The sequence below is a fragment of the Astyanax mexicanus genome, chromosome 13, assembly GCF_023375975.1.
Source record: "Astyanax mexicanus isolate ESR-SI-001 chromosome 13, AstMex3_surface, whole genome shotgun sequence".
In the NCBI taxonomy this organism is placed as follows: domain Eukaryota; kingdom Metazoa; phylum Chordata; class Actinopteri; order Characiformes; family Acestrorhamphidae; genus Astyanax; species Astyanax mexicanus.
The window spans coordinates 40,485,574-40,499,743 of NC_064420.1; the positions used below are offsets into that span (position 1 = coordinate 40,485,574).

Below are 14,170 nucleotides of genomic sequence, written 5' to 3' on the forward strand. Positions count from 1 at the left end.
GTGTTACTATATAGGGAAGCAGTGTTACTATATCCACTATGCTGTACCACTGCATCTTAGCTGTAAATATGTATACTTAGCTCTGCAGTTAAAGACGTTTTCACTCACAAAGCTCCTCATTGGTCCACAGGAGAGCTTCATGCTGCAGGTAGACCCGCAGGACCAGCCTGTGGTTCTGATGCGCAGCGCACTCAGGAAAAAAGCCACGGTTTTCCGACAGTCGAAGCAGGAGAAACCCGAGGACTACACGCTGCAGGTCAACGGGAGGATGGAGTTCATCTACGGGAAATACCCAGTGTGCCAGTTTAAAGTGAGTGAGCTGATTTCTTTCGGTGGGCTGGGTTTAGTGTGCCCCTTTAAACTGTGTCTGAGGGGGAGTACACCAGATAGTGTTTTGGAAAGAAGTTGTGAAATAAGGTGAAGGTTGTACCCATGTGTTGATAGAGGTCATCATACAGTTAGAGGTTTCTTACAGTAAGTACAACCCACAACTCTAAACACACTATTTGTTTGTAGTCACATACTAGTGCATCCCAACAAATTTGAGTATCATTAAAAAGTTAATTTATTTTCAGTAATTCAGTTCAAAATGTGAAACTCATATTTTATATAGATGTATTAAACACACAGAATGATCTATTTTAAACTTTTATTTATTTTATTGTTGATTATGATTATGGCTTACAGCCAATGAAAACCCAGAAATCAGTGTCTCAGAAAATTTGAATTTGTATTATATAAGACCAACTGGTACTTTTGTCAGTGTGGGCAGTGTGCCAAGTCCTGCTGGAAAATGAAATCCGCATCTCCATAAAAGTTGTCAGCAGAGGGAAGCATGAAGTGCTGTGGGATTTTACAGGAAAACAAAACTGCACTGACTTTAGACTTGATAATAAAACACAGTGGATCAACACCAGCAGATGACATGTTTCTCTCCAAATCATTACTGATCATCAGTAAATTTCACATTTCATTTAATTTGTAAATCAAGGGAGCAGAGTCTGGAGGAAGAGTGGAGAGACATACAGTCCAAACTGCTTGAGGTCTAGTCTGAAGTTTCCACAATCAGTGATGGTTCTCTCTGCTGACAACTTTTATGGAGATGCGGATTTCATTTTCCAGCAGGACTTGACACACTGCCCACACTGCCAAAAGTACCAATTAGTCTTATGTAATATTCTCATTTTCAGAGACACTGATTTTTGGGTTTTCATTGGCTGTAAGCCATAATCATCACCAATAAAAAAAATAACCAACATTTATAGATCACTCTCTGTGTAATACATCTATATAATATATGAATTTTAAAATTTGAGCTGAATTACTAAAATTAAATAAATAACTTTAAATGATATTCAATTTTTTTTTGATGTACTACTATATATTTAAACACAGATCTGTTACCATTGACTGCTTTTGTTCTAATAGCTTTTGGTACAATATTCATATTTGCATCCTGGGTATGTCCCCCAGTTTCTGACACTCATTATCAGTGTGTAGTGACTTCCCTCTGTGAACTCTGTGTATGCTATATCATATCACTCAGCTCTAACAGTAAGTCTAAAGAGAGAGAGAGAGAGAGAGAGAGAGAGAAAGAGAGACCTTCCCTGAGTATCTCTTCTAGAATAATCCCCCTGTCTCTCTCTTTTCTACCCCATCATTAACACTCCTAGTAAACCTCTGCTGTGTGTGTATTGATGACCTTTCTGGAGGTGTTGTTTGTCTTGATCTGAATGCTGTGTGTGCTGTATCAGAGGGTATGACAGTGCTGAGACTGTTGTTGATATAGAAACTGTCTGTACCTGCAGAGATGAGTCATGCTCCTTTACTAGGCTTTTAAAACTACACACAGCGTAATGTGATTTCAGCTGCATTACACTAACTAAATGAACAGGCTGCGGGGTTTGATGAGTCTGATGAGTCTGGTGTTGGGCCTGCGCTCGGGCGGTCAGTGTGTTTCGGGTGGGAGTGAGGTAAACCCCTCGTTCACAGCACCTCTGATCTCATCACATAGTCTTGTGTACCTGTTAGAAAGAGCACTGAACATGTGGGGTGTTCATAAAAGTGTTAAAAAAAACTAAGTACTCTGTGAAGCATTTAGCTGGGCTCTTATCTGGGGTGCTGTTTGTTAGCTTGTGGTTTCTGAGGCTGGTAACTCTGACGAACATGCCCAGTGCAACAGAGAAAACTCTTGCTCTTCCTTTCCTGGGGCGGTCCTGATGAGAGCCAGTTTCATCATAATGTTTTGAGGCTCTCTGTGACTGCACTTGAGGATACTTTCAAAGTTCTTGACTGATGCTCTCAAACACATAAAGAGGCAAGAAATTTAAGTGATTTACTCTTGACCAGTTCAGCACAGCTGTTAACTGAAAGCCTGAATTCCAGGTGACTCTACCTCATAAAGCTGACTGAGAAAATGGCAAGATGTGTAAAGCTGTCATCTAAGCAAGAGGTGCTACTTTGAAGAATCTAAATTCTAAAACATATTCTGGTTTAAAACTTTTTGTTTATTGAATAATTGTGTTTAAATGTGTCAAAAAGTTTGACTGGTATTGTACGTATACCTATATATTTTTCCAGAGCTCTGGAAAAAATTAAGAGACCACTTTAGTTTCTGAATTAGTTTCTCTGATTTTGCTATTTATAGGTTTATGTTTGGGTAAAATGAACATTGTTGTTTTATTCTATAAACTACAGACATCATGTCCCCCAAATTCCAATTAAATATATTGTCATTTAGAGCATTTATGTACAGAAAATGAGAAATTACTAAAATAAAAATAAAGATGCAGAGCTTTCAGACTTCAAATAATGCAAAGAAAACAAGTTCATATTCATAAAGTTTTAAGAGTTCAGAAATAAATATTTGTTGGAATAATCCTGGTTTTTAATTACAGTTTTCATGATGCATCTTGGCACATTCTCCTCCACCAGTCTTACACACTGCTTTTGAATAACTTTATGTCACTCCTGGTGCAGAAATTCAAGCAGTTCAGCTTGGTTTGATGGCTTGTGATTATCCAACTTCCTCTTGATTATATTCTAGAAGTTTTCAATTTGGTGAAATCACAGAAACTCATCATTTTTAAATGGTTTCTTTTTAGCTGTATATGTTTATATTCACATGACTCCTCCCTGCCCGTTCTGCAACATGGTAGCAACATAAAGGAGAACCCAAACAGTGAGCCAACTAAGCAACTCCAGCAGTTTGGACCTTAGAATAATTCTTTATTAATCATTAGTCATGAAGTCAGAATTCTTCAGTAGTTCCTATAAGTTTCACTGTAACATATTCAGATATTGCTATTTTCAAAGTAGAAACCATGAATTCCACAGTTACTGCTATAACTTGTTCAGTGGCAACTAATAATGAGTTAGGAGCTTCTATTAATTACATAGCAATTACTAAAACTTATTCAGGCAGGATTGTGAGTAAAATGTTTAATTAATTGTGGTATTCATTTAAAGGAGAAATACGGTGTGACTTTGGTTGTAGTAAAACATGATAGCGTGTACAAACTTTTGTCTAGTAATCCATCTCTGTTCACCTCCAGCATTTCGAAATGTAGAGCTTTTAGCTGATGCTCCCAACTGCTTTTCAATGCTAGTGATGGGGGCATAGAGTTGCTCATGCAAAGAATTCACTATTTTTACACCATTAACAAACTCAAACTCAGTAGCTCCACACTTTACTTGTAGAATTCTGAGGACCCTGACATTTAAAGCATGCTTACAATTTTATAAGTTTATGCCGTTTTAATTAATGTTCTAATCGGTTCTACCCTATCCTACCTACTCGCTCAGGCTCGTCCATCGACTTATCATGACTTAATTTTAAGATGAGAACTACCTGAAGGTACTGTGTGTATAAATAAACTATCTGTGCACTTTTAAAAGTTATCAGTGTCGTGTTTTAAATGTCAGGGTCCTCAGAATTCTACCAATGAAGTGTTTGAGATATTTTGAGCTTGTTATTGATGTAAAGATGTAGATGTAGATGTAGATGTAGAATTATTTGCATGGGGAAGGCTATGCCCCTATCACTAGCATTGTAAGGTTGTTTGGTGCATCGGCTAAAAGTGCTGTATATCAGAATACTGGGGATGAATGGAGGAAACGTTATCACGTTTCACTAAAACCCAAACGCATTTCACACAGGATTTCTCCTTTAAGGTCATATATTAGTGCACAGTATGATGATCTGTTTTTCTTATTGCGATAAATTATGTCAGTTAATGTCAGTTAAAGTATAGACAGATTTAAATCAATTATAGAGAGTCTGTATACAACTGAGTTGAGTGAGTTTTTATTAACCCTTTTTTTTTCATTTTTCATCAAATGATACAAAAAAATATTTTTTCTAACTCAAACTCATTGGCATTGGCTCATTTTTTTTGTAAAAAACATATATAAACACACATTTTCGATAAACACACACTGTACACCCCCCCCAACACACACATTTATATTACATACAGTATGTTTGGCCAAGGGCTAATAAACATTGCTTCATTTGTAAATTTGAAACTAAACAAATTTTCTACTCATATCTTGAGTTGAATTCATTTTCTTTTACATTTTATTAAAAAACTAATAAAAAAAGAGTAGCACTTTTTGAAAGAAATGTAACATAAGAAAGGTAAAGGGCAAATATTAACCATGTAAGCTGTTTATATTGCTTGCAATTTAGGTGAAGCGAACATGTGTAAAGCATTTTAATGTAAAATTGCTTAATTTTGCTGAATTAAATACAGGTAACAAAGTAAACGAGTAACAAAAATATGAACACCACACAAGGGTTAATGTTAGATCTTTCCAGCTTTTCTTGTCAAGAAGGATGTTTTCTGCAAAAAAATATATATATACAAAAATTAATAGTGCTCATAGTTTTTTCTGTCACATTTAGTATGTTTGTGAACCTCATACAACAGCTAAACATTTTCATTTATGTTGCATATAGTTGAAATCATTTGACCGTTAGACTGTTTTCGGCAATCCCTTTAACATTTCCTCCTTTTTTTCTGATTTCTGTGTTCTCGCAGTACATTTTCTCCTGTTTGTGCGGAGGACAGACTCCACACTTGACGATGGTGCACCACTCCGCTATCTTGAAGTACCAGGAGGAGCAGGGCAGCCTGAGTAACCAGGTCTCCAAGAGCCGCTCTCTGTCTAAACCCCCGCCGCTGCCTCTGAAGAAGGTGAGAGAGGTTCATTAACAAGAATCACACATTCTCTTCCTCATCTCACTGCTGCTACACGCACTGACCTTCCAAGAAGTCCGATTGGGGAACAGGGTTAAATCAATTCTTAGAAACAGACTTTTTGGAATTAATATCATATTAAGCATAAACATCAGGCTTAGTCTATTATTAATCTTAAGGCTTGTTTTTCAACTGCAGTGAATTTTCAGGAACTACTGTGAAACTGTCAGTAACTGATATGACTTCTTCAGTAAATACCATGAATTATTCATTATTTGCTATGCATTTTTTTAATTAAAAATTTAACTGCAATAAAATTTAAAGGTTTAGCATCTACTGTGAATTATTTAGTAGCTCCTTAAAATTACACAGTAACTACTATAACGTATTCAGTTACTACTAAAAATGATCAGTAGTTACTTTAAATTACACAGTAACTAGTATAATGTATTTAGTTACTACTAAGAATGATCCAGTAATTACTATAAAACTACTATAACTTATTCAGTTACTACTAAGTATGATTCAGTAGTTACTATAAATTAAACTTTAACTAGTGTAACTTATTCAGTTACTATTACGAATTATTCAATAATTGCTATAAATTACACAGTAACTACTATAACTTATTCAGTTACTGCTAAAAAATATTCAGTCGTTACTTAGAATTACACTGTAACTAGTATATCTATTCAGTTACTACCAAGTATTATTTAGTAATTACTATAAATTACACAGTAACTACTATAACTTATTTATTAATTACTAAGCATTGTTCAATAATGACACAATGAATACTTCTAAGAATTATTAAGTACCTAGTGCAACATATTTATTAATTACTAAAGTATTTTTAGTATCTACTATGAATTACGCAAACACTGCTATAATTTATTTTCATTATTTAAATCTTTCAGTTACTAATAAGCATATTTCGTTGCTAATATAAATTATGCAGTAACTATGTTTTGTAAGTTAATTAACAGCAGCTACTAAAAATGGTAGAAAATAAGAAACATTTAATTAGTAGTTATGTGCATTTTATAGTAGCTAACCGAATAAGTTATAGTACTTGCGTCATAATTCATAGAAGCTCCTGAGTACTGTGTTATAGTAATTACTGCGTTAATTATACCAGCTACAGTAAAAGTAAAAGTAATTCATAGTTTTAATAGTAATTCATAGTAAGAATACATGGTGTTAAGTTGATGCTAAAAATTACACAGTAACTACTATAACCTATTTATGAGTGGTGCAGCAATTACTGTAGGTTATTCAATACTAAGAAACTAATATAACGTATTAACTAATGAACTACTATGAACTACTTTAAATGATTCAATTAATCAGCGATTTTAGGTAACACTTTACAGTAAGGATCACAAATAACAGTAATTACAACAGTAATAAACATTGCTAAATGGTTAAGTAATGCCTTAACCCTTTCAGACCCTGCATCCATTACAATGGACATCATGTACTTTCTTTATTTTTAAGTGTTTTGTTGCACATAACACTAAATGAGAGCTGTTGTTCATTAAAATAGGCTGTGAACCTGCCCATAAACAAGTGTATAAACCGCAGTAACTTGGCCCCTCCCACTGCACTGGAAAAAATGTAGTACTAGAGCTTCTTAGTCAGAGTAACAGCTAATTATTACTAATGTAATGTGATTTAGAACACTTTTTAGCTTATCATGTTTTTACTGTTTAGGGATTTATGTTTTTTTTTTTTGTAAAATAATAGTCATCTTTACTGTGTATTACAGACTGAAATTAGCATTTTTAATTTTTTTTTTTACAGTTTATTAAGTCATCCCTTTCTTAGTTATCAATTTTAATAACGTTTAGTAATGTACTATTTTTTTTTCTTTAGTAAAAGTCACTGGATAAAAGAGAGATATGTGACTTATTGTCTATAGCACTGTAGTGAACATAATTCACTATCCTGTCTGCAAAAGCTTCACTATGAGCGGCAGGTCTTGGCGTGTTCTCGACTGGTAGCAGATGAACAGTAGTAGACTGTAGTAAGACTACAGAGTGTTGGTGTGACTTTGGTGGAAAGCCCTGCTTTCACACGCTGCTAGTTCCTCTTCCTTCATTTTTTTTTTTAGTTTTGTTTTCTCCATAATTGAGAAAAAAAGCTGTTCCTACACCCACCACTCCACCACCCCACCACCCCACCTCTCTCTACGCCTGGGGTGTTAGAAGGAAGCGACTAAGCTTCAGCTGAGCTGGGAGGTTTTTTTTAGCCAGTCAAAGCTGTTATGATGTGAATATTATAAGAAGAGGGTTTTTTTTGGTCACATATTGAGCCGCGGGCTAAACTGCTCTCTTGATTCCGTCTCTCTCTTTATATTCCTGGACAAAGGGTCCTCTGTAATCTGTAACCGCTGCTCTTTTTTAATAGTTTTTATTGTTTTTTTTTAACAGCAAAACACGACGTCGCTGTGGTCTATCCACGAGCCCTTCTTCATCCACCTGGTGCAGGGCTCCCGGGTCAACGCGGACGAGGGCATGAAGGTAGGCCCCGGGCTGCTTCAGCTTCTTGTTTGCTGCTGTTTATTGTTACTACAGTTCTGATGCAGTTGTTTACTACGCTTCCAACCGTAGCAGGCAGCCGGGGTGAAATCTTCAAGTGTGGTCATGTGACCCTGACCACATATTTCCCATAATTCATCAGAAGCGGTTGAGTAAAACATCAAAACAGGAAGTGGGGAGGGACTATCTGGCTTGCAGCGTTCTCTCTTGGGCCTAGATTCTTAGAAAAGGACAGCAGTGCTGCTCACACTCACCACTTGCATCTCTTTTTCTGCTCCTCGCAGAGAACTGAAAAGTCATGGGGGGGTGGGGGGGATGGGGGTGGACCTGACGCTGGAACTGATGAAGAGAACAGTGTCAGGTCAATTCACTCCTCTCCAGTTTCTTCAGAGAAGAGAAATGAGTGCCTTTTTTTACAGCACAGTTGTTTAAATTTCATACAAACACAGTGTAGCAGCTCTGAGAGGTTAATCAAGTTAATTTGATTAATTGAATCAGTTTTTTAACCCTTTCACACCTGAATTATGTTCTTGTGAACGCTGTACCACTTTAAAATAAGGCTCTATAACGGGCTTATTTCTTATAAAGGAATTCATTAATGGCTTTTGACAGTTTTTCCCAAATGTTTAAACGCATTTCTAGAAACTTGGCTCAGTTTCTTAAAACTCTAAACCCAAACTGAAAATTATTAACTGCTTTGTTGAAACTGATTCCTTCCACCAAAACACAAAACACACACAGCTATTTATATGCTCATCTCTCGCAGAGCATCAAATAAACACTGACAAGATAAATTCAGAGCACTATTATCAGAAGTATTTGGTTATGTTTTTGACTTCATAAGGCCACTGTACAAATTCAAATGCATGCAAGTCCATGGAAATATGTTGGCTTTCTGTTCTTTATATTTATTTGGTGCGGTGTAGGACCCCCCACATATAGCATTACAGTACTACATGCATATGCGACACAAATCTAAGCCATTTTTACTGTATGTAGTTTGTTGCAAAACTCATTTTCACCTATGTAAGTACAATGAGAAACATAACAAGGAAAATCAGTTCACATACAAAGAGATAATAACAATATATATATTTATTATTTGTTTATGTATTTGAGGGTCAGTGATTTGTTTTAGGTGACCAAGCTGTACTAAATGATGCAGTTTGTGTTTAGTGATTTGCAAAACTATGATTTAGAATGATTTTTGAGTGAGAACATATACAATTGTGCTTAGAGTTTAGCAGTTTGGAGTCACAATGTTGACACATGAGCTTTATGTTTTTGAATTGGTGTGCATAGTTCCACATTTTGTGTGTAAACAGTGTGGAAAAACTGTAACTAGGTTGTAAAACCTAGCAGTAATAAGCAGTAGCAACACATCAATAGAAATTACACTTTCTATTTACTTTGTCTTTTCCATCAGTGAGCATTAACATAGTTAATAAAATAATAATATAGAAAATCAGTTACGAATAATTCAACTAATGTAATATGCTAGTATACACCACATTATGATTATGGGTTAAATCTGGCTAAATCTGGGTAGTTAAGTTAATAACGTTGTTGACATATATTCTAATGCTGACTGATGGAAAAGACAAGGATTAACAGTATAAATGAATGTGAAATCAAAATTTGGCAAACCAAAGGCCACTGTTTCCCTTTTTACGTATTTGTTGTAACTGCTTATAAGTGGTTTTAAAGTATTTACAACATGAATAATAATCATAATCAAACCATTTATAAAGGAGCCTTATTTTAAAGTGGTACTGAGAAATCTCTATAGCAATTAAACCAATTAACTAAATATAAAAATTTTAATTGCACTGGATACCTATGTTTAACATTTTTATTTTAGATTTGATATTGACCTTTTTACTTTTACACAAATCATCCATCAACAGAATTTATAAACATGATAAAAGTGTTATGAAATAAAACATAAACGTAAACATAAAATGAGTAAAAAAAATTGCTCTTACTTTGCCTATTTGTCTGAGTTGCTGTTTTTTTCTGAAAAGTTTTGAGGGCCAGAAGCCAGTGTATTCTAATAATGATCCTCTATATATAGTAACAGACAAATCTGTGTGGATTTTACATGAAAAAAGTAGACATGCATCATAAATTGGTTGAGTAGTGAACGTCTGCAGAAGATCAATGATTGGCTTTTGTTCATTATGCTGATCTTCACTCTCTTATGTCTGGAGTGGCTGTTGATTTCCGGCTGTTCCTCCTGTGGCTGCAGATAAATTTGTCTCGTCATACGATTAGCAGTGCTGCTGCTGCTGCTGCTGGCAGACGGGGGTTCAGTGTGATCGCCCGGGGGGGGCACTCACCTAAATATTCCCCGCTTCCTATCGCGCACAGTCTTCTCATCTGGGTAATGATAAAACTGGGGCAAGCGGCCAGAAGTGCAGCTCCGCGCAGGTCCACACAGCTAATGCACTTTCTGGAATATCTGCTGTCTGGCTCACTCATTCATCACTCCTTCAGTTCATTCACATTTAATCCATATAACCCATCCATTCATGCATTTATTCAGTCATTCAGAGTCCCATTTCACTTCCTAATTTTGCGTAAACCCTTACAAACGGTCATAAGAAGTTTTGGCCAAAACTGAAACTGAACAAAATGAAACATTTAGCTGAAGGATGTTGTTTCTCAGGTTTTCATTCATTCTGCCACTTTTTTACACTCCATATCGTCATATATTTTTATTTTTTAATACATAATTAAAACAAACTGTCTTTTACACTGCATCAAAATTTCTTGATGAATAGACCAATAGAAATCCTAAAAAGTACCTGAAAAATAAACTTTTTTTTACATTGATTTCCATTGAAATTAAAGGTTTTATTTCTCTCCTGTAAAGTTGCTGTTTTGGAGATACATGTTTTTCATTGGATATATTAACTACCGGTAACCCAAATGTATTTTTAGTATTGGTGGCAAAATTGGTGGATTAAAAATAAAATCTGATTAATCACAACAATACTCTATGATTCTATGAGTCATGTTTCATTTCAAGGTAAAATGCTCATAAATCTCTGCATTTCTGCAGAGAATAAATGTGAATGCAGTGCAAACTAGCTAGAGTAAACTTTACTATTTCTTATCGTATATGATATACATCTCAGTGTTTTAATCTTTTAATCTGCTGAGTAGAGGCTTTAGGGAGAGTGTTAGCACTGAACACAAAAAGCTCGGACAGAAGCCTTAATGGAGGAAATGAACGATACTTACGAGCTTATGATTTACAGAGGCAGCAATGGTGTGTGTCTGTGTGTGTGTGTGAGAGAGAGAGAGAGAAAGAGAGAGACAGAGAGCAGGATAATGAGAACTATTATGATACTATATGAAAACTATTAACTTGCGTTAACATTTACAGATTAATATGTAGCTTGCCATCAGCTGCCGGAGCCCTGAGAGAGCACAATTGGCCGTGCTCTATTAGGGTGGATAGATGATGCTCTTTCCCCTCATCACTCCTGAGGGTGATGTTGCTCAGCACAAGGCGTCTGTGAGCTGATGTATCAGAACCGAGTCACTGCACTTTCCTCTGAGTGCGCTGTAATGAAGAGAAGCAGTGTCTGACTTCACGTGTATCGAAGGAGGCATGTGCTAGTCTTCACCCTCCTGGTGTTGGGGCATCACTAGAGATACGGGGAATCCTAATGAGTGGTTTGGGTAATTGGCCTTTTTTAATTACAGATTAATCATGTGTGTTAACAAATGAATATAGGCAGCAATAATTATTTAGCAATTCACAATAATAGACAAATTCTGAATTGTGCCATTGTTGGATGCACTAGATGTTCGTGGACACGCCTTCTAATAAATGGCTGAAAGAATTCGGCTACTACTGAGTTGGACCCATTGCTGACAGAGATGTGCAAAGACAAACACATAGCTTGTCCCATCCATGTAGAAATGTGGAACTGTGTTCTCTGGAATTATGGTCCTCCATTCATTCAGTGCTTTGGGAAGAGTTGGGGAGTTGTGGATGAGGTGACAATGCTCTTGTCACAGAATGCTTTGTCTGGTCAGTAGTGGAGACAGTTGAATAAGAAAGAATTAATAAACAGGTGTCCCAATACTTTTGTCTGTTTAGTTTATAATGTACACAATTGTAGCAATTTTAATTTTATGGCTTTAGGGTATCAAGCTGATACACTACAGTACTCCAATAATAAGAGTCCATGTTTTGAGTATAAGTGACAACTTAATGTTATATATATAAAGGGATGTAAAGGGAATTAATCGAATAAAATCTTGTAACACTTTTGTCCACAAATATCACACACGATGTTGTAAGCGGGGTGTTTCTTCATGTGGGTTTAGCAGAGAGTTTTAGCATGGAAGCCTACAGACACTGTAGATGCTCATGTTAAATAAAGAGCCTCAGTAAAAACAAGACATTTTAAAGCTCAATATTATGATCAATATTGTTAACATAGTTAGTCTTAGGTTGACAACAGATATCTCCAAATCAATGGATTTCATAGTAGCACAGCCAGTGTCGGCCAATTGTAGTCCTTCTCCGACATACAATAAAATACATCAGCAAATATGTATTTAAAATATCTAGACATGCCGATATAATGCTGATATCATTGTGCATCCATACTCTACATTACACTGAGAGGTTTAAAATTAAATTTTATTTATTTAAAAAAAGGTTATCCTTCCAGCGAATGAAAGCGCTGCCACTATGATCGAGAGATCGCTGGTTCGAATCCCAGTCATGCTGCTTGCCATCAGCTGCCAGAGCCCTGAGAGAGCACAATTGGCCTTGCTCTCTCTGGGGTAGATAGCGCTCTTTCCCTTCATTACTCAAAAGGGTGATGTTGATCAGCACCAGGCGTCTGCGAGCTGATGTATTAGAACAGAGTCTCTGCGCTCTCTTTCTCTGAGTGTGCTGTGAGGTTATTCGACAATGCAACAATTGACCTAGCTAAATTAGGAGAAAATGAGAAAAAAAAATCTAATAAATAGTTATCCTTTTTTATCTTACATGTATCTTACCTGTATTTTGTGTATATTTTGCAAACGTATTCATTCCTAATATGCGTTTACTTTTTTTCAGCTGGTAGTACAGGCCGGCCTGTTCCACGGCAGTGAGCTTCTCTGCAAGGTGGTGACCAGCAGTGAGGTCAGCGTGTGCTCAGACCCTCGGTGGGACCAGAAACTGGTGTTTGATATCAGCTTGTGTGACCTGCCGCGCATGAGCCGCCTGTGTTTCGCTCTGTACGGCGTCTTGGAGAAGAGCAAGAAGCAGCGCTCCACCAAGAAGAAGAACAAAAAGGCTGTGAGTTTTAATAGAGTGGGATTTATTTTAACTAAATGCTTGATTAAAAGGCTGTCCGGTGAAAAAGAAGCCTATACAATATATATATAGTTTTAGCATCATTATCGCAGTGTGTACTTGCGATTTGCCATGTCTTCTGCAGCGTCAAATTACTACAGGGGTTTCCAAACTACGGCCTGTGGGCCATTTGCGGCCCGTTTTTTTTTTGGAGCGGCCCGCGAGGTATTTTAGAAATGGAATGAAAGTTGGCCGGCTGTTAAGCAGGTTTTTATAATGTGAGATTCAAAGTTTGAATGCTAGGTGTCAGAAAGGGGCCAAAGAGTCTAAAAGCGGAGAGGGTGCGCATTTCTAGCGCAGAAAATCGGGCCAAAGAGTCTAAAAGCGGAGAGAGTGCGCATTTCTAGTGCAAAAAAACGGGCCAAACAGTCTAAAAGCGGTGAGGGTGCGCATTTCTAGTGCAAAAAAACGGGCCAAAGAGTCTAAAAGCGGAGAGAGTGCGCATTTCTAGTGCAGAAAAACGGGCCAAAGAGTATAAAAGTGGAGAGAGTGCACATTTCTTGTGCAAAAAAACGGGCCAAAGAGTCTAAAAGCGCAGAGGGTGCGCATTTCTAGCGCAGGAAAACGGGCCAAAGAGTCTAAAAGTTGCCGTAATTAAGGAGTTTAATATTAAGAGACATCATGAAATTAAACATCAATTTGAAAAATCTTAGTTAACACAACACTGTCAAAAATAGTAAGTCAAGTAAAATTATGTGTAAATGAAATAATCAGGAAAAAAGTATTATTTAAAGTGGTATATTTCATTATTTGTTTTATTACAGAGTCTGTGGCCCGTGACTTCAAATATATTTCTCCTTCTGACCCCCAACAAAAAAAGTTTGGACACCCCTGAATTACTATATTTATACTTTATTTAGCCAATATAATTTATTTTATCTCAATATTGGCTACACAGAAAGCATAATTAATATAGTAATAAAGTTGGCACCATGTTTTATTATGGTATTTAGTAAAAACGTTGCTGAACAAAATATAATTCACCGTCATTTTTAACAATATCGTACAGCCCTAATGTCTCACATTTAATAGATGCTATTTGTGGCTTTATTTGCAAGGTT

At 36.3% G+C, this 14,170-nt stretch overlaps 1 protein-coding gene across 2 annotated transcripts in view; it reads left to right on the top strand.

Moving 5' to 3' along the window:
* The window catches only part of pik3cd (phosphatidylinositol-4,5-bisphosphate 3-kinase, catalytic subunit delta), a 65,547-nt gene that overhangs the window by 10,178 nt on the left and 41,199 nt on the right, over window positions 1-14,170 (top strand). For both annotated transcript variants that reach the window (XM_049486513.1, XM_022676963.2), the window contains exons 5-8: window positions 131-310; window positions 5,043-5,198; window positions 7,634-7,723; window positions 12,831-13,052. In XM_049486513.1, the coding sequence (XP_049342470.1) occupies window positions 131-310; window positions 5,043-5,198; window positions 7,634-7,723; window positions 12,831-13,052 (648 nt within the window). The remainder of the gene's footprint in view (window positions 1-130; window positions 311-5,042; window positions 5,199-7,633; window positions 7,724-12,830; window positions 13,053-14,170) is intronic.